Genomic DNA, 18,383 nt, shown 5'->3' with positions numbered 1-18,383 from the left:
ATGGCAGAGAGAGCCCATTCCCAGATTTACTGGCTCTGCCCTGCTCCACCACCCAGCGTGCCACCCTGCCGCTTACTGAGCGGGAATCACTTGGGGGAAGATAAAATAGCACCGGGACCCCAGAACACGTTGGTCTCTTGCCCGTCCAGCACTGTCACCCTGTGGGTCATTGCCGCGCTGCAGGGCTGCTCCCGGTTCCGCCCGAGAAAGGCGCCGCTGGCTCCCTCAGCGCACGGCGCCCCCCAGCGGGCGGGCGCTGCCTGTGCAGGGCGGGCCCCGCCCCGCCGGCAGCCAATGGGAGGGCGCGAGGGCCCCTCCCCGCCGGTGCCGCAGCCAATGAGAAGGCGCGAAAGCCGCGCCCCGCCGAGCCGGCGGGGTCGGTAAAAGCAGCCGCGCTGCTGACCGGTCTCTCAGAGCCGCCACCATGTGCAGTAGGGAGTGCAGTGAGGAGTGCAGTGGGCTTTTGCCGCCTTTCCGTCACTTCGCCACCGATGCCATCCACTATGCGCAGGAGCCCGAGCAGTGGAATTCCAAGGCCATGGTGCCGCCCATCACGCTCTCCACCACCTTCAAGCAGCGAGTGCCCGGGGATGAGGAGGTGAGTGCGGCCAGCACGGAGCCGCCGAGCCCCGCTGCTGCCCCGGCGTGTCCCGGCCGGGGGAACGGGAGGCGGCAGGGCAGGGAGCTCCCGGTGCGGATGTTTGCCCCCACGGCAGCTCCTGGGCAGACGCGAGCATCTCGCTGGGCCGGGAGCGGGGCTGCTCACGGGGCCCTTGCAGAGCCACCTGGCCGCGATGCCGTGCCTGTGCTCCGGGACGGCCCTGCTGAGCGGCGGCGGCACCGGAGGAGCCGCTGTGGTCCCTTGCAGCCGGAGCCAGCCCGGGGCTCGCTGTTCCCGCTGCGGGCGGCGATCCGGAGCGGTTTATTCCAAGCTTTCCCTGTGCTCTCTCTGATGTTTGTTTCCTCTTCCCACGCCAGGAGTACAAATACACCCGGTTCGACAATCCGAACAGGCATATCCTGGAGAAGGTTATGTCTGTCCTCGATGGAGCCAAATACTGTGAGCACCTCATGGGTTGGACAGGGCTTGGAGCAGCCTGGGACAGGGGGTGGCACTGGGTGGGCTTTGGGGTCCCTCCATCCCAAACCATTCCATGATTCCCTCACCACAGCTCTGTCTATTGGCTGTGGGCAGGAGCAGCTCCAAGGTGGGGAAGAGCCCAACACTTCTGGTTCAGCAAAGTCCAGCTCCATGCCTGGGTTTGTCTGCTGCTCCCTCACTGTGGCTGAGGCCTGGGCTGAGCTGGATCCATCCTTGTGCAGCAGCACTGGAGGCAGTGGGAGCAGGCAGCCCCTGGCCCCAGTCCATTCCCAGTGTGTCCCACTCCATTCCCAGTGTGTCCCAGTCCATTCCCAGTGTGTCCCAGTGTCCATCCTGGTTCCATGCTGTCCACATCCATCCCCTGCTGTCACTGGCTCCACGTTCCCAGTGAGGCAGTGACAGAACAGGTTCTTTGCAGAGGCCAGGGGAGGAAGGCCAAGGCAAATCTGATTTGTTGTGTCACATCAAACACTGATGATCCTTTCTCCTCCAGGCTTGGCTTATTCCTCTGGCATGGCAGCAATTCTGAACATCTGTCACCTGCTGAAGACAGGGGAAACAATTATCTCCATGGATGAGGTGTATGAAGGTGGGTACAGCACCCTCTGGCTTCAGCCTTCTTTGTGCAGGGGCTCAAACCTGTCTGTGGCTCTCAGGAACTCTGAATTTCCCCTGTAGGACCCCACTGTTCTTTGAAGCCTGTTTTTATCAATCCCTCTCCCTCACAGCTCCCCAGTGCACCCAGCTCTGCCAGAGTCCCTCTCTGAGCAGGGTGAGCTCGCTCCAGTTCCTGGGAGCTTTCCCCTCTCCTTGGAGCCTCAGCCTGGTTTCTGCAGGGCTGAATTTCATTGCTTCTCCTCTGGCTTGGTTTGTTCCAAAGAAAGGGTTTCTCACAAAGGAACCTCCCAAACATCACTCAGATGTTCCCTTCAGCTCCCAGAATCCACCTCCATGTCCCATCCCTTCCTGCTCAGATGGAAAACTTGAGAGTCCCTGGGGATCACCTTGGCAAAAGGACCCAAGCAATGAATTTTTAGTGCAGGCAGTGTTTCTGGTAGTGAGTGCTGCACATCCATTGATCACCTGCTGGATTCTTTTAATCTTCCCTGGGAAAGGCTCCAAAGACAGGAAGGAATCATTTTTATTGGAGTGATGGGAAACAGTAGCTGGAGTCTTCCCCTTGATTATTCTTCTCTGTTTAATTTCCTGATCATAAACCCCACATTGATTTCAAGTACTTCCCAAATCACTCTGATCCCATATTTATGTTATTACTATTTCATAATCACTCAATCTGCAACAATCTTTAAACTTGGTTAAGTTTTAACAGTGATGCCCTTCACTCTTTAGAATGTTCTGATACCAGGTGCAAAGTGCCTCTCTGGACTGCTGCCTTTAGCACCTGTTCTATAAAGAAAATATAAATGTGCCATGGATGGTGTGCAGCATCAATCTGTGCCCCCCTGACTGTCCCTGCATGATGCAGGAGGCTGCAGAGCAGGCAATGAAAGTTAAGGAAGTTTTTCATTTTGTGATTGATTTTTTGGTTTTTTTAGGCACAAGAGAATTATTTGACAAAATGAAAAAGGAGTTTAATTTGCAAGTGTTTTATGTTGACTTCAGAGACCCAAAAAAGCTGGAAGAAAAAATGAAAGAATATTGCAAGACAACCACGGTAGGGGAGAGGGAAGTGGATTTTAAATTGTTAAATTGTTTTATCCTCGCTCCTGTTGGGGTTGGGGCTGTGTTGAGCTGAGGGGGCAGCCTGGGGCACAGCTGCATCCACCCTATCCCCCTGTGCCCCTCATGGGCACATCCTGAGAAGGGCAGAGCCCTGCAGAGAGGAGGGAACAGGACAGAGGTGAGGAGGAGCCGGGGGGGCTCCGTGGCACTGCTGGCTGGTCCCTGCCCCAGGGAAGGGAGCTGTGCTGGGCAAGGCTCTGGGAAAGGCTCTGTCCTGCTGCTGAGCCCTTCTCCAGCTGGGATGGCACAAGCCCGGCTGCAGGGAAAGCTCCCTGGGCTCGGAGGAGCCGCTGGAGCCTCCCCTGGCTCTGGCAGGGCCACTGCCCGTCCCCAGGGCCCAAAGCCACGGGGAGCTGCCAGCACGGGGCACCCAGAGCCCCTGGGACTCAGCCCAGCGCTGGGAGCTCTCTGACCTGGAGCTGTTTTGGGTTTGTGCAGCTGGTTTGGTTTGAGAGCCCCACGAACCCCACGCTGAAGGTGATCGACATCAAAGCCTGCGCAGACATTGCACACAAGTTTGAAGACAAAGAAAAAAAAGTGCTGGTGGCAGTGGACAACAGCTTCATGTCTCCATATTTCCAGGTGTGTGGAACAAGGACAGGACTGTCACCTGTTCCAGTGGGGCTGGAGGTCCCTTTAGGGAAGGGCAGCACCACCAAGGAACTGCAGTTTTGGTCTCTGTATTGCAAAACCACCTGCTCTGGTTCAGCCCCAGCCCAGGTGCACCAGTGAGGGGGACAGGGGGTGTCTGTCCTCCAGGAATGATGGAATTCTGTTCTCCCTGATGGAAGTCAGAACAGTTACCAAGGGTTCCCTCACTTTGGCCTTTTTACATCAATTCTTCTGCAGATGCTGTTCTGGGCCACAAAGGTAAAAACCAGATGGTAGTGGAAGACAAACCTAGCAACCATTGTTCAGTCTTTCTTGGAGACATCCACTTTACCTTTTTCTTCTCTATCTTGCTGAATATATGACTCAGAAGTTTTTAACTTTCTTCATAACAGCTGCCAGAACTTTCCTATATTGATAATGGGAAGACCTGAAGTGAAGAGATTGAAGTTTTACAAATGCTTCAGAATAATGAACTTCCAAGCATTGTTGCTCTTCCTATGGGCTAGAATTTGCCAGCTTTGTTCTATTTTAACAGTGATGCCCCTCACTCTTTAGAATGTGTTGATACCAGGTGCAAAGTGCCTTAATTAGTGACTGATTAAAAATCTGGCACTGCTCAGCCCCTCTTGCCCATCCAGCTCCTGGTTTGTCTCCCCTCAGGAGGCTCCTGGGCAGAGCACTGGGACTGAGGGGAGAGAGCTGCCAGAGGAAGCTCCCTTGCTCTTGCTCTCAGCTCCTCCAGGGCAGGATCTGCAACAGCTGGAAAGCAAAGCAATTCTTTTGCTGTGCAGCTGGAGCCCCTCATTTCCCATGGAAATGCCCTTTGTGGGCTCCATGCCATGGTGTGTCCCTGCCCCAGCTCAGCTGCAGAACTGTTTTCCCAGCTCTGCACTGTGTGTTGGATGTGCTCAATCTCTTCTCTCCCTGGAGCCTGTGGCAGTGGGAGCAGTGCTCTTGAATCACATTTTCTTGTGCTTCCCTTGAGTTCAGAGTGCCTCCCTGTACTGCTGCCTTTAGCACATGTTCTATTGCCATGCTCAGGTTTTTGTGTTTGTTTCTCCCCTTGTTTATCCTGTGTGAGCTCAGAGCCCTTGGAATGGCTGGGGATGAACCCAAACTGGAATGATGATGTTATTTTCCTTTCCTTTCAGCGTCCTTTGGCCCTGGGGGCTGATATTTGTATGTCTTCTGCAACCAAATACATCAATGGTGAGTGTGAGAGTTCAGCACATGCTTAGGGCAGGGATGGAGGGAGGCTGGGAGGGAATTCCTGGCTGGGAGGGTGGGGAGGCCCCTGGATCCCTGGCAGTGCCCAAGGCCAGGTTGGACCCTGGGGCTGGAGCAGCCTGGGGTGGTGGGAGGTGTCCCAGGGGTTTTATTTACACCTGGGGCTGATCCCATTCTTGTCCCCTGTCATTTGCAGGGCACAGTGATGTCCTCATGGGCCTGGTCTCTGTAAACAAGAAATGTCTCTATGAGCAGCTGAAATTCCTGCAGAGGAGTAAGTCCAGACAGGGAATTCCTGACAGGAATCCTGTTCACATCCAGCTCTGCTGGGGAGGATGGGCATGCACACAAGTGGGAAATCAGCCTGGAATGTAAATTAACAGAGCTGGGCAAGCTCAATAAAACAGTCCCATAAACTGAGAGACTTTATCTCCCCTTCCTGAGCACTCCAGGAGAGCCCTGGGGCCCATCCTGAAAGCACTGAGGTGCCACCTGCAGCCTGGGGGGTTTGAAACTCCCTCAGCCATCAGGGTGTGCCCAATGCAGAATTTTCCTGCCTTGGATGATTCCAGCAATTTTCCGGCCTCTTCATTGTCAGGAATAAATTCCTGTGCAGGGTTTGCCCTCTGCACTGAGGGTGCACTGTGCCCAATAAATAATGTAATCCTTGAGGCCTGAGCCTGTTAATTGGCCTCATTAATTGGCTGCCCAATGTAGGAGATGAGGAACAGAGATTGCCTTGGCTGTCCTCCCACTTGTGCCAAGGTCAGCAATGCTGGAGGTGAGGATGTGTTTGGCTGTGCTGAATGCAGAACACCAGTGTTACTTTGTGATTCTGTGGGATTCTGTTCCCATTCCCACAGCCCTGGGAGCTGTCCCCTCTCCCTTTGACTGTTACATGTGCAACCGGGGCCTCAAGACTCTGCACATCAGGATGAAGCTGCACTTCCACAACGGCCTGGCTGTGGCCAAATTCCTGAAACACCATCCCTGTGTGGAGAAAGTCATGTACCCAGGTGGGTGAGCAGGGACTGGGGAGCTGTGGTGCCCCGTGATGGGCTGGGTGAGGCTGAGCTGCCCCAGCTCTGCACTGGAATTCACTGGGAATTCTCCCAACTCTCTCCATTCCAGGGCTGGCTTGTCACCACCAGTGCTCTGTGACACAGAAGCAGTGCACAGGTGTTTCAGGGATCGTCAGCTTCAAAATCAAAGGGGAACAAGAAAATGCCTTTGCCTTTCTCAGGAACCTGAAGGTAAAGTGCAATAAAATCAACCTCAGAGGGAGCTGAATCTGCCCTGATGAGGGGAGGGTGGGGTGGCTTTTCTTGCCAATCCTTCATGTGTGCCGCACAATAAATCAGGGATAATTTGTTCTTGGGGGTTAATGGGAGGGAAGAAAGGGACCCCTCAGTTCCTTGGAAATATTTGTTCGTTTGTTTGCTCCTGGGGTGAGGGTGTCCAGCTCAGCCCAGGAGCTGCTGCTGACAGAGGGCTTTCTGCAGGGCTGGGCAGCTGGGGCTGGTGCAGCTCTGCTGGAACATTGCAGAGTGCCCCCAGGGGGAAAGGCACTGAGGGAGCCCCTGGCTCTGGGAATGCTGTGCAGGCTCCAGCCAAGGACACTCCCTGGGATCCAGGGGCAGGATGAGTCTGTTTGCAATCTTAGCTCTTCCCTGCCAGATGTGCCCTTTATTCCCTAATTACAGCTAATACAGTTTATAATATGGAAGGTATTATAGAAAAACTTGGGGGAAAAGAAGTCCCTAAACTTTCCATTTGCCTCAATGTCCTTGAAGAGGTCCCAGCCCCGAGGCTGCCAGAGCTCCAGGAGGGTTTGGACAGCTCTGCCAGGGATGCTCAGGGTGGGATTGTTGGGGTGTCTGTGCAGGGCCAGGGGCTGCATCAGTGATCCCTGTGGGCACCTCCAACTCAGGAAATTCCCTGATTCTGAGCGCTCTCTGTCCATGAATCCATAACCTCCTTCCCTTTCTCCCACAGGTGTTCACCGTGGGCTTTAGTGTGGGCGGCTTCGAGAGCCTGGCCGAGCATCCGTGAGTCCATCCTCCCATCCTCAGAGCCCCAAAAAGCTGCAGAGCACCACGAAGTTCCCACAATTTCCCAGCCCTGTTTTTGCTGTTTTGCCTTTAGCTAAACTCAGGAACTGCTGTGCAGCACAGAGCCAGGGGAGACTCCAGAGGGAGGGAATCCTGTGGGAGGGCAGAGATTGAGGAATTTCACCTGGAGGGCTGAGGCACAGTTGGTGTCCATGAAGACAATCCCAGCAGCTGCAGAGTGCTGGGATGAGGAGCAGCTGGGATGGAGCAATGCCCTGCTCCCTGCTCACACGAGGGGCACGGTCACTGTGTGCCCCCAGCTGCCTCTGGGCCCTGGCAGGGCCTCCTGGGCCTTTTAAACTGCTCAAAACAGCATCTTCATGGAATTGCATCATTTCACTCCAAGCCAGCCTGCTTTTGGAAAAGGTCCATGGAAATGGATGACTGTATTTAAATGTTAAATCGTTTCACTTACTGATTTCACAGCAAGCCTTGAACCCCTCCAGCAGCTGAAAGGAGCTGGTGCCAGTGACAGCACCAGGGAAATCCCTTCTTGCCTGTGTCCTGTGTAGCTGGAGAGAATAAACCCTCCAGAGCCCTTTGGGGCACTTTGAGAAGGGATCTGAGAAACCAGGAATGAAACCAGGAGATTTTATACTGGAGGTTGCCCATTCCCCATGTGCAGAGCTTACAGAGCTTCTGTGGAATAAAAGAGCAGCTCTGGAAGGAAGAGCAGTTGGAGTTTCTCCTTTGTCAGGTCCAGATTTTTAAATATCACTTCTTGTCAATCATTTGTGTCCTGCACATACGAGCTGGAGATGCAATTCCCTGACTTGTCAGCATTCCCAGCATTTCCAGGAGCTGCTGCCAGGAGCTCTCTGCATCTGTGGGTCACACAGCTGGCACAGAGGGGGTGTCAGATCCTGCTGCATTTCAGGGGTGCTGGCAGGGAACCAGCCGGGCTGGTTTTACCAATCCAAGTCCCAAATTCTTGGGATAAAGATATTTTTGTTCTTGCAGGTACACAATGACCCACAAAGATCTGCCTGAGAAGGAAAAGGAACATCTGGGAATCACAAAGACCTTGATCCGCCTCTCGGTGGGGCTGGAGGATGAGGAGGATCTGCTGGCAGACCTGGACCAGGCCCTGAAGGCTGCGGTGAGTGGGGAGTTTCTCTCCAAAAATCATCCCCAGGCAGCCTTTCCCAGGGGCTGAGCCCTCAGCTCCTCCCTGATGGGCCCTGGGCTGGGGAGGGAAAGTTTCCCTGTGTGCAGCCCTGCTCAGCACAGCTCCCCATGCATTCAGGAGAATCAAATGCTAAATGTGATTTGAATTTAATAAAAGGAAATAAAAATGTCTTTGATAGAGGGGCAGAGCACACTGACCCCTCCCTTTCCTTCCTGCAGTTTAAACCTTGTGTAAGCCTTGAGGGTCAATAAGGACCTTGGAACTGGACACGGCTGTGGACGAGGACACGGAAAACCAAACCCCTCTTGCTTTGCCTTTGCTTTCCCAGCAGAGCTCAGTGCTCCTCCTGCTCCTGCAGGGCTGGGGGCACAGGGGCTGCTGTCTCTTGCTGCTCTTGGGTCATTCTCTTCTCACCCATCAGCTCAGCTCAAAAACCTGATTGACCTCAGATTTATTTTAATTCGGTTGGAGATTTGCGTAAAAGCTTTTCTTTTTCTTGCTGCCTTTCCTTCTCTTGATGCAACATTGAAGCTGAAGTGAAATCCAACACCTGGCAAATAATAACTTTCTAAAGAGGAATCTTTGTAATGTGAAAAAATCATGTGCTGTGGGAATGATTGGAATTCTTTTAATTAAAACCTGCTTTTCTTTTCCTTGCTTATATTCCCCTGTGCACGTGTTTCTTGTGTTCAAAATCAGAGGATAGAGTGACCCTGGAGCTGTTGGGATTTTCCTGTGGGAAGGCAGGAGGGGAATGGAGCTGAGGGGAGAGAAGGGGGATGGAGCTGAGGAGGGGCTGGAGCTGAGGCAGGACCATTCTGTGCTGGCCACAGCCAGAATAACCTTCATTGCAGAGAGGGATTAAATCCTGATTAACCCAAGTGAAGGTGTTCCCACCCAGCCCTCCTCATCCCACAGCATCCCAGTCTGGGCTGGGTTGGAATGGACCTCAGAGCCCAGCCAGTGCCACCCCTGCCATGGTAGGGACCCCTCCCACTGTCCCAGGTGCTCCAGCCCCAGTGTCCAGCCTGGCCTTGGGCACTGCAGGGATCCAGGGGCAGCCCCAGCTGCTCTGGGAATTCCATCCCAGCCCTGCCCACCCTGCCAGGAACAATTCCTGCCCAGGGTCCCATCCATCCCTGCCCAGTGTCCATGGAGCCATTGCCCCTTTTCCCTTGTCCCTGCAGAGGTGGGTTCCTGGTTACACCAGGTCAGCTCCTGCAGCCCCTCCATGGGCAGTCCCTCAGATCCAGGTGCTTTTCCACGCACCAGCCCCTGCTGTGCCCTGGAGCTGCTGCCTGGTCTGTGGGGAGCAGCAGGGGCTGCTTTGTGTCCCAGGAACGTCTCCCATGGAATGAAAAGCTGCTGGGCTTCCTCAGCCTCCTGCTGCCCTGGATTTCCTTGTCCCATTCCCCTGGGGAAGGACAGATACCTGTGCCAGCAGGGAAATGCTCAGTGACTTGCTCCATGATTTTCCTGACCTGTGGGATATCAGCCTGAGGCTGGCTCTGAGCCTGGACCCGCCAGGACCTGGTCTCTTTAGGGAGCTTGTGGGAGAGTGCAGTGACCTCCTCATGCACTGATTATCCAGAGTTTATCCCAGGTCCCAGCGCTGCCAGAGCTCGGGGGCTGCTTGGACAGTGCTCGGGCACAGGGTGGCAGCATTGGGGTGTGTGTGCAGGGCCAGGCCTTGGGCTGGCTGATCCCTGTGGGATCCAGCTCAGGCTATTCCATGACTCCATCCCTCTGAGCAGGAGAGAATCCTCTGGGATGTTTCAGTATCTGCTGCTTCATGGCAGCTCTGGAGCCACCCTGTGCCCCTGCTCTGGGCCGATCCCAGGTCTGGGTTGTATTTCCCTTATTCCATCTTTCTGAAAGCCGGAGGATGTGTTTTTCCTTGGATTTGCTGTTGCAGATTGGATTCAGATTCACTGCACTTCCAGGGCAATCTGGTTTCCATGCTGAGGCCCCAACCCCTCGTGTTGGCTGGAAATACCTTTATCCTTGGGGATCAAAGGACCAGCACTAAGCCCTGAATCCAGCCCAGCTAAGCCCAAGGCAGGGCCTGGCTCCCAGCCCCAGCATTCTGAGTGCTGGGGTCAGCCTGCTCCCTCCCAGCCTCACATTCCCTGGATTTGAGTGTTCTCTGGCATTTCTCATTGTGATAGATGAAGGGTTTGTGTCCTCCAGCCAAGACTGAGCCACATTAGTCAGAAGAGTTCTTAGAAACTCCAGCTTTCATTTACAGGAAAGCTCTGTCACTGCACTCTGTGTCACCAGGAGAGGAGCTGGGCATCCAGGAATGCTGAGCTCACAATTCCCAGTGCAGGGCCACTCTGGGGCTTGGGCACTGCTCCTCTCTGTGCCATGGCCATGGACACGGCACTTGGGGTGCTGCTGCTGCAGGGCAGGACTCACAGCTCCCATCCCACCTATTTATGGATTGAGTGGGCTCCAAGGCACAAACTCCAGATGCCCTTCAGTCCCAGCACAGCTTCCCAACATCCCCATGAATCACTGGAATGAGCCTGAGCCCTGCGAGTGCTCAGTAATTATTTTATCTGCTGCTGTGTGCAGTAGCTGACTGACCAATGCAATTTTTTATCCTCCCTTTTATCATCTCCCTTTTATCATCTAATCAGTAGGAAAATATTGATTATCTCCTGTCTTTCCGAAGGATGTTGGGAAATGGAGTTGGAGCCGTGGCTCCCACCCTGGCAGCCTGACAGAATCAGGGAATATCCAGAGTTGGAGGGACCCACAGGGATCGTCCAGTCAGGCTGCTGGCCCTGCACAGACACCCCAGCAGTCCCACCCTGTGTCCCACAGCCAGCTGGCTCCTGGAATGCTGGGGCAGGGCAGGAATCGAAAATTTTCAACCATCTTTTCTAACTCTTTAAACACCACTGAAAATCCATTTTTCTTCTCTTGCAAACCCTGTTTTTCACACACGCCCCACCCTGATGGATCTTTATCCAGAGCAGCTGCAGGATTTGGGAAGGAATGTTTACCCCTTAAGGTGGGTTTTTCCCAGTATTTCCCCGTCTGCCTGCATTTCCAAGCTGCCTGTTGGGTTCTCACCAGGACACCATTATTGGCATTGTTACCGCTGACATTTAATGCCTCGTGTGTTTCACAAGAGCAATGGGAGATCTGTGAGGAACGGGGCAGAATTCCATTTCAGCTGGGAGTATTTCCCAGAGGAGTGTGTCACAAAGGCTCTCAGAATGAAGGAATTATATTTAGATGATGTTCATCATTTATAATCATTTATCTCTTCTCCTCTTCCAGGCTTCCATGAGGACAGATGAACGTAAAAGGAATTCTCTCGCTTGGGCTCACAGGGAAGAGCAGAACCAGAGCCATTCCAGCCATGAGCCGTGTGCTCTGTTCCCAGGCTCCATGGCAAACCCACGGGCTGCTTTTGGGGAGGGATTTCATCCAAGCAGCCAGCTTCCAGCTGATTTTGCAGCATCTTGGATCAGGAAATGGGAAGTTTGGATTCAGAGTCTCTGGACGCCGCCATTCGAGATTGCACAACAAACACTTGTCTGAGGAGGGAAGTGCCCCAGGAGGTCACGTGGAGCTGCTCCTGCTTCTTTCCAGATACTTGGCTGGTTGACCTTGGGTTTCTGTGGTCGCTTTTGGGATGTGCTGTGCTCTCCTTGGGTCCAGGGTTTGTGTCCCTCGGGGCTGGGTTCTGTGCTGCCTGTGGTGGGGGAGAGCTCCCCTTGTCCTTCCCCCCTTCCCTGAGGGGACAGGAATAACAAGGGACCTTAAATCCCACCCAGTGCCCCTGCTGCCATGGGCAGGGACACCTCCCACTGTCCCAGGGTGCTCCAGCCCCAATGTCCAGCCTGGCCCTGGGCATTCCCAGGGATCCAGGGGCAGCCACAGCTCCCCCCATCTCTGCTCCCTGCCTTTCTCCCAGAAATGTATGAACCTGGAGAACTGTGCTGGTCTCCTACTTTTCCAGGTTTTCATCCATGCTGTTGCCTTTTCCAAAGGTTTGTTTTGGTTCCTAACACCAAATCTCACCTGAGGCACAGGCAGCAATTCCCAGGAGCTTCAGCTGGAGCTGAGCCTTTGCCAGCAGCCACAGCTCTGCATTCCCAGAGCTGCTGCCTGCATCCAGGATGGATTCTCTGGAAGCTCTTCCCAGGAGCTCCAGGCACTCTCTGGCAGGGCTCCAGTGCCACCAGAGCCCTCCTTGCACCTCCAGCCCCTGATGGAGCAAACAGGAGGTGAAGGACCACGGAGCAGAGGAGCTCAGTTCCACCTTGGCATTGCTCAGGAGAAAAGAGGAATCTGGAAAAGGAGTTTTGCTGCCCCAGGCTCTGTGCTGGGCTGGAGGGGAGCTCCAGGACACCTGGCAGGAGGAGCCATGGTGTGTTTGGGGGTGGGAGGATTGAGCCCAGGCCAGGCACTGCCATCCTGCAGGAGCAGCCTCTCCTTGTCCCACCTTGCCCGGCGGCCTAAAATGTGCAGAGACATTCCAGCTGGCAAAACTGTGATCACTTCTGATCCTAAGCCCTGATTTAAGTCCCTTTCTTCCGTTGTGTCTGAAAGCCACTCTGCATCTCTCTGTGACTTGCCCCTTTTCCCTTGGAAACAAATTCCCTTCCAGCTTGGCCGTGGGCCCCAGGATAAATAATGGAAGCTCCCCTGGGACTCCAAGAAACAAATGCTGCATTTACAGCAAAGGCTCCACTCAATTGACTCCACATTAAATCCATTCCCCAAAGAAGAATCCAAACAGAAGCACTGGGCTCCGAGGGGATGTGGGGAGGGCCAGAGCTGATCCTGCCATTCCCTGATTCTCTGTGGGTGGATGGAGCTGTTGGATTCCCTGGTGAGGAATGAGCTCTGTTTCCTGGGAATGAAGGCCCTGGGGATTCTCTCAGTGGCAGATACCGAGGCACCAGCTCTGCCCTCTCGGGATTCAGGCTCCCCGAGTCGTGTTTTATCACCTTGTTCCTCTCTGACACCAGATTTCCCTTCAGAGAAGACATTAACTCCATCTCCTGCAATTCCCTGGGCTCCCTTCCCTGGCTGCTGCACAGCCTCTCTGCCTTTGAGGCTCCAACCAGAGCCCTTAATTTGACAAGTGCTGAGGGAGCTGATGAAGCTGGAGCCAGATTTACCCTTCCAGAGCTGCTGCCGGAGCCCAGCCCTGGGCATGGGGGTCCTTTTGCAGCTGCACCTTGGAGCTGCTGAAAGCTCGGGATGGGCAGTCAGGCAGGGCTTTCCTGCCTCTAACTCTATAAAGTTAGAGTTAAACCCTCTAACTTTATAGATTCCCACAATGGACGATGATGGACAATGATGAATGATGATGGACGATGATGATGGATGATGATGGGCAGTCAGTGATGAACAATGATGGATGATGGACAATGATGATGGACAGTGGATGATGGACAAAGATGGATGATGCACAATGATGATGGATGATGATGGATGATGGACAATGACGGATGATGGACAATGATGATGGATGATGATGATGGATGATGGGCAGTCAGTGATGAACAATGATGGACAATGATGGATGATGGACAATGATGATGGATGATGGACAATGATGATGGATGATGATGGGCAGTAGATGATGGACAATGATGATGGATGATGGACAATGATGATGGATGATGATGGACAGTGGATGATGGACAATGACGGATGATGGACAGTGGATAATGGACAATGATGATGGATGATGATGGACAAAGATGGATGATGCACAATAATGATGAACAGTGGATGATGGACAATGATGATGGATGATGATGGACAGTGGATGATGGACAATGACAGATGATGGACAATGATGATGGATGATGGATGGGCTGTGCTGCCTAATGATGGCTCAGGACAGCAACAGCAGGAGCAGCTCCACCATTGCATCGCAAATGAGGAGAAGCACAGAAGTCTTCCCAGATGTGAGGGACTTTGTGCAGAGAGGATCCCCCAGATCCCCTGGGCCCTGCTGGGATGGATGGGCTGTCCCAGTGCAGGTGGTGCCCCACACGTCCCTGCACTGCAGAGGATGGCAGCTCCACCCCTGACAGCTGTCGGGCTGCTGATGCCTTGGATAAATTGGGTTTTCCAGGGCAATGCATGCCAGCTGAGGGATGGTGGCCCTGGCACAGCCCTCCTCGCTATCCCATTCCCAGGCAGTCCCTCCACATTTGGGAAGGAATGTGCAGCCCTGTCAGCCTGGGCCATGCCAGAGCTGGGCTCTCGGGTGTGTGAGCTGCCCTCCCGCTGCCAGAGGCTCCCTGGGATCCTTCCAGCTGGGTTTATTTATTCCCTGGATTTCCCCTGAGCAGTGCTCATCCTACCCCAACAGCACAGAACAGGAGAAGGAGCTGTGAAATATGAATATGTAAATATGTAAATATGTAGAGTATCGTTATTAAATGCCCATTTTGGGAAGCTCTGCTCCACTGAGGGGTGAGCAGCTCTTCCCCTGTGCCAGGAGAGTGAATTCTGCACGGGCAGATGGTGATGGGACATGAGGGAATGGTTTTGAACTAAAGAGGAGAGATTGAGGTGGGATGTGGGAAGGAATTCATGGCTGGGAGGGTGGGCAGGCCCTGGACCCCTGGCAGTGCCCAAGGCCAGGCTGGAGCACCTGGGACAGTGGGAGATGTCCCTGCCATGGCAGGATGGCACTGGATGGGATTTCAGGTCCCTCCCAACCCATTCCATGACTCCTCTGAGTGCCCTGATGCTCCTGTGAACCCCCAAGGAACTCCCCTGCTCCCAGCCCAGCAGGAAAACTCCCTTTCCATCCAAGGCCACGGGCCCAGTGTCCCAGTGCCTGCAGCATCCCTCCCAGGCCGTGTGAATGTCCATGGGGTTGGGGCTGGGGTTCCCACATTCTCCATGGGGTGGGACAAACCCTGCCCCTGTTGCAGTGGAGTGGGGCCCACAAACCCCATTTATGCCATCCCTCCCTGTCAGTGTCAGGCTGGAGATGCAATTCCCAGCCCTCCCACTCCCTCTGCTCTGACTCCCAGTTGATGTTTGCTCTCCGAGGTTGTGCTCTCACCAGTGCAAACCCTCACAAGTCAGTTTGCAAATATCCCTGCCAGCCCTTAATGACCTGCTAAAAATACCAGGAGTGATTCATCTCCTCATCTATGGAAATGGGAATCATTTGCTCTTGGCAGCTCCTGGCCCTGGCCTGGGCTGCTGGAGAACACAAGAATGAGCAGATCAGGGAATATTGAAGGGGTTTTTCTTCTGGTTCAGGGGAATAAAAACATTTCTACAAACCTAGGTGGGTTTTCCATGGCCATGGGTGATCCCTAAGGAGGTCTCAGGCCTTCTCAAAGGTCTGTCCCAAATTTGGACAGAGATGTCCAATTTTAATAAGGTATTTTTAAGGCAGAAGTATTTAAACAGCAATAATTTTAACCAGGGACATTCCAAACAATGTTTTTGAGAGCCCTACAAAGGCTCAATATCTTCTAATCTTTTAATAGGGGCTGCTTAAATGCCTTAATAAGAAAATAAGGGCTGTCGTAATCACTTCTTTTTAATTGAAATAATCCCATTGGATTTATTAACGTGGTTTGGGGTTTAATTCCAAACCTCCTCAGCGCTGCAGGATGTTTGTGGGGAAGGTTTCCCAATGCCTGCCACACAGTGAGGTGCAAAATGCCTCAAATCCAGCACTTCCCTGGGGCAGATCAGGGTCCCCAGATCCACGGGGTCCCAAATGGGGCTGTGAAACTTCCATGGGGCTGGAATTTATTTGGGAATGATTTGGCAGCTGCTGGCTGGAAATAAATCAGTTTTCAGAAATCTGCAGCAGTTTGGGAGTGTCCCCTTAATGAAAATCCAGTTATTAGCCTCAAATAACCAATTTGCTCCTGGAGTTTCATCATTTCTGCAGGGGATCCCTGACAGGGATCTGTCACTTTAGGACACGAAATGCACACACTGCTGTTCTCAAGGTAAAAAAGGGGAAGTTTAATTTCTGACTCCAACATTTATAGATTTCCAAAAGTGACAGTGGATTGGAGGGTGACAGTGCCACCTCTCCAATGACACAGCACAAACCAACAGTCCATCAGATTTCTTTTCTTCTATAAAAGAATGCAAAACAATGAGTTATTTACAGAGAGTGTGTGAGAAAGTTTGTTACAAGAATATAAATATCAGAAAGCTTAGAAAATCTTAAACCATCAGGGCGACAGGGATCCATCCCAGGATTTGGGTCTAGGGACTCCTACGGCTGGAGCAACATGGATCAAAAAACCCATGGAGCGAGGAATGACAGACAACATCTCCTTTTTTTATCACTGGTTATTTTGTAGTTTAAATCAGAACGTGTCTGGGAATGGGAGGATTTGGGAGAAGGTGCCGAGTTTCCAGAGGGAGCTGAGGGAGCTGGGGGGTCACCTGCAGTTCCCAGAGCCAGGAGCTGTTCCAGTGAATGAAAAGGGCTGGAAGAGGAGCCAAGTGCAAACATCCCTTTGAAGGCCTGTTTATTGAAATGTGCTTTTATCGCCGTGCTGAGGAAGGAGAGAGTGGCTGTGTTTAACCGGGGAACAAAAATATTTACGTGACTCCAGAGCTTCCCTGGGCCTGGCTCCCGGTGCTTGGCAGGAGCTTTCCTGCAGGCTTTGGCACCTTCCCTGATGCCAGAGTGGCCCTGTGGGATCTGTGCGCCACACAGCCACTGAGCAGCTGCAGCGCTGGCACTGGCACTGGCACTGGCACTGGCACCCCAGCCCCTCGGCCCTCTGCACGGCCGGGACAGGGCACAAATCCAACAGGAAAATCGGGTTCTGGTCCTGTTCCCAACGGGATGGAGGGGCCGTCCTCAGCCTTTGAGAAAAGAGATGTGGGGGTGATTGTGGGGGGAGCGGGAAGGTTTCGGGAAGGTTTCGGGAAGGGAAGGTTTCGGGAAGGTTTCGGGAAGGTTTCGGGAAGGTTTCGGGAAGGGAAGGTTTTGGGAAGGGAAGGGAAGGGAAGGGAAGGGAAGGGAAGGGAAGGGAAGGGAAGGGAAGGGAAGGGAAGGGAAGGGAAGGGAAGGGGGTGGCAGAGCAGCAATCCCACACTGGAAGGAAGGGCAGCTTTGGGAGTGCAGCGGGAGAAGGTAGCCAGGGAGGGGCCGCGATGGCAGGGTGCCGTGCCCAGGGGCGGATCCCGGCTCGAATCCCGTCCCAGGAAGACCCGTGCCAGGGTAGTGTGGCCGAGCGGTCTAAGGCGCTGGATTAAGGCTCCAGTCCCTGCGGGGGCGTGGGTTCGAATCCCACCGCTGCCAGCTCTGTTTTGGCGCCTGAGGGATTTGGGCGAGTTCCACGAGTGGCCCCGGGAGTCTCAGGATGTCATCCAGGTGCTGGGGCTTACCGTGGGCAGGGATCCATTCGTGATGGCATTCCATGGATGGATGGGACACTGGGCAGGAATTCCTCCCTGTGAGGGTGGGCAGGCCCTGGCACAGGTGCCCAGAGCAGCTGTGGCTGCCCAGGATCCCTGGCAGTGCCCAAGGCCAGGCTAGACACTGGGGCTGGAGCACCTGGGGCTGTGGAGGTGTCCCAGCCATGGAAGGGGTGGCACTGGGTGGGATTTGAGCTCCCTCCCAATCCAAACCCAGCTGTTTTATGAAAAGCCACAAACAAAACCCTGATTATTTCCCCCGAGCTCAGGTGGGGTTGTCCCAGATGTGCCCCAGGTTTGTGACTGTTGTGGGGGGCTGAGACACAGCATTAATCCCCTAAAGATGGGTGTGCAGAGGTGAGCAGGGCCAAGGTGGAGCTGCTGCTGCTCCTGCCAGCGCTGATGGAGCTGTCTGTGCTAAGCCAGGGCTGCTCTGGGCACCAGCCAGGACGTGGTGGGAGGGAGCAGGGGTGAGCTAAAGCAGCCTGGCCTCAAACCAGGAGGTCATGGCAAGGAAAGATTCATTTTGTGGTTTGGGAGAAGGAGGAGGATGAACACATCTAACACTGAGCCCTGGGGCTGGAACCGGGCAGTTTTCATTGCATCATCTCCACAGACCCTGCACATGAAAGGAAATGATTTGTAAATTATGGAATGGTTTGGGTAGGATCACCTTGTTCTTTAAGGTCCTTTATGGCATTCAGTGGGTCCCCATTATTTGCTGCTGGATCCAAAACAAAAAAGGAATTTTGTTCTGAATAGCAGGGATCCCGTTTCACTGGCTGCTATTGCTGCAACCACAGTCTGGGGTGATTCTGCTCCAAACCCTGTCCTGACCCCGGCAGCTGCTCCAAGGGAAGGGAAGGGGAGCAGAGGACACGAGCAGGGCTGAGAGGGCTTGTGCAGCTCCTGCCGAGCCCCTCGTGCTGCGGGACAGCAGCTGCAGGAATCCTGGATTTCTGGGTTTAATTCCAGTGAGCACAGAGCTCGGGTCCCCTGCAGTTTGCCAGCCCTGAATAAACCCCGTCCTCGACCTTTGGCGTGTTAATGAGCGCTGTGT

General features: G+C 53.8%; 1 protein-coding gene and 1 non-coding gene across 3 annotated transcripts; both read left to right on the top strand.

Annotated features, from left to right (window-relative positions):
- Window positions 1-324: 324 nt before the first annotated feature.
- Window positions 325-13,178, top strand: LOC141729807 (cystathionine gamma-lyase-like). Of its 2 annotated transcripts, none has more exons than XM_074545551.1 (12): window positions 325-598; window positions 979-1,060; window positions 1,596-1,691; window positions 2,659-2,777; window positions 3,284-3,427; window positions 4,609-4,666; window positions 4,881-4,958; window positions 5,548-5,700; window positions 5,816-5,937; window positions 6,680-6,732; window positions 7,756-7,894; window positions 11,216-13,178. In XM_074545551.1, exons 1-12 carry the CDS (start codon window positions 425-427, stop codon window positions 11,477-11,479), a joined length of 1,482 nt encoding a protein of 493 aa, XP_074401652.1. In that variant the 5' UTR covers window positions 325-424; the 3' UTR covers window positions 11,480-13,178. The 2 variants fall into 2 exon arrangements, with proteins under 2 accessions (XP_074401652.1, XP_074401653.1); XM_074545552.1 differs by lacking the exon at window positions 11,216-13,178 and adding an exon at window positions 8,143-8,566 and having other exon boundaries at window positions 328-598.
- Window positions 13,179-17,125: 3,947 nt separating this feature from the next.
- Window positions 17,126-17,207, top strand: TRNAL-AAG (transfer RNA leucine (anticodon AAG)). Its single transcript has one exon. It is a non-coding gene; the product is annotated as a tRNA-Leu (tRNA).
- The last annotated feature ends 1,176 nt before the right edge of the window (window positions 17,208-18,383 follow it).

Source organism: Zonotrichia albicollis, chromosome 8 (genome assembly GCF_047830755.1).
Source record: "Zonotrichia albicollis isolate bZonAlb1 chromosome 8, bZonAlb1.hap1, whole genome shotgun sequence".
NCBI lineage: Eukaryota > Metazoa > Chordata > Aves > Passeriformes > Passerellidae > Zonotrichia > Zonotrichia albicollis.
This window is presented reverse-complemented; position numbering and strand designations above follow the sequence as displayed.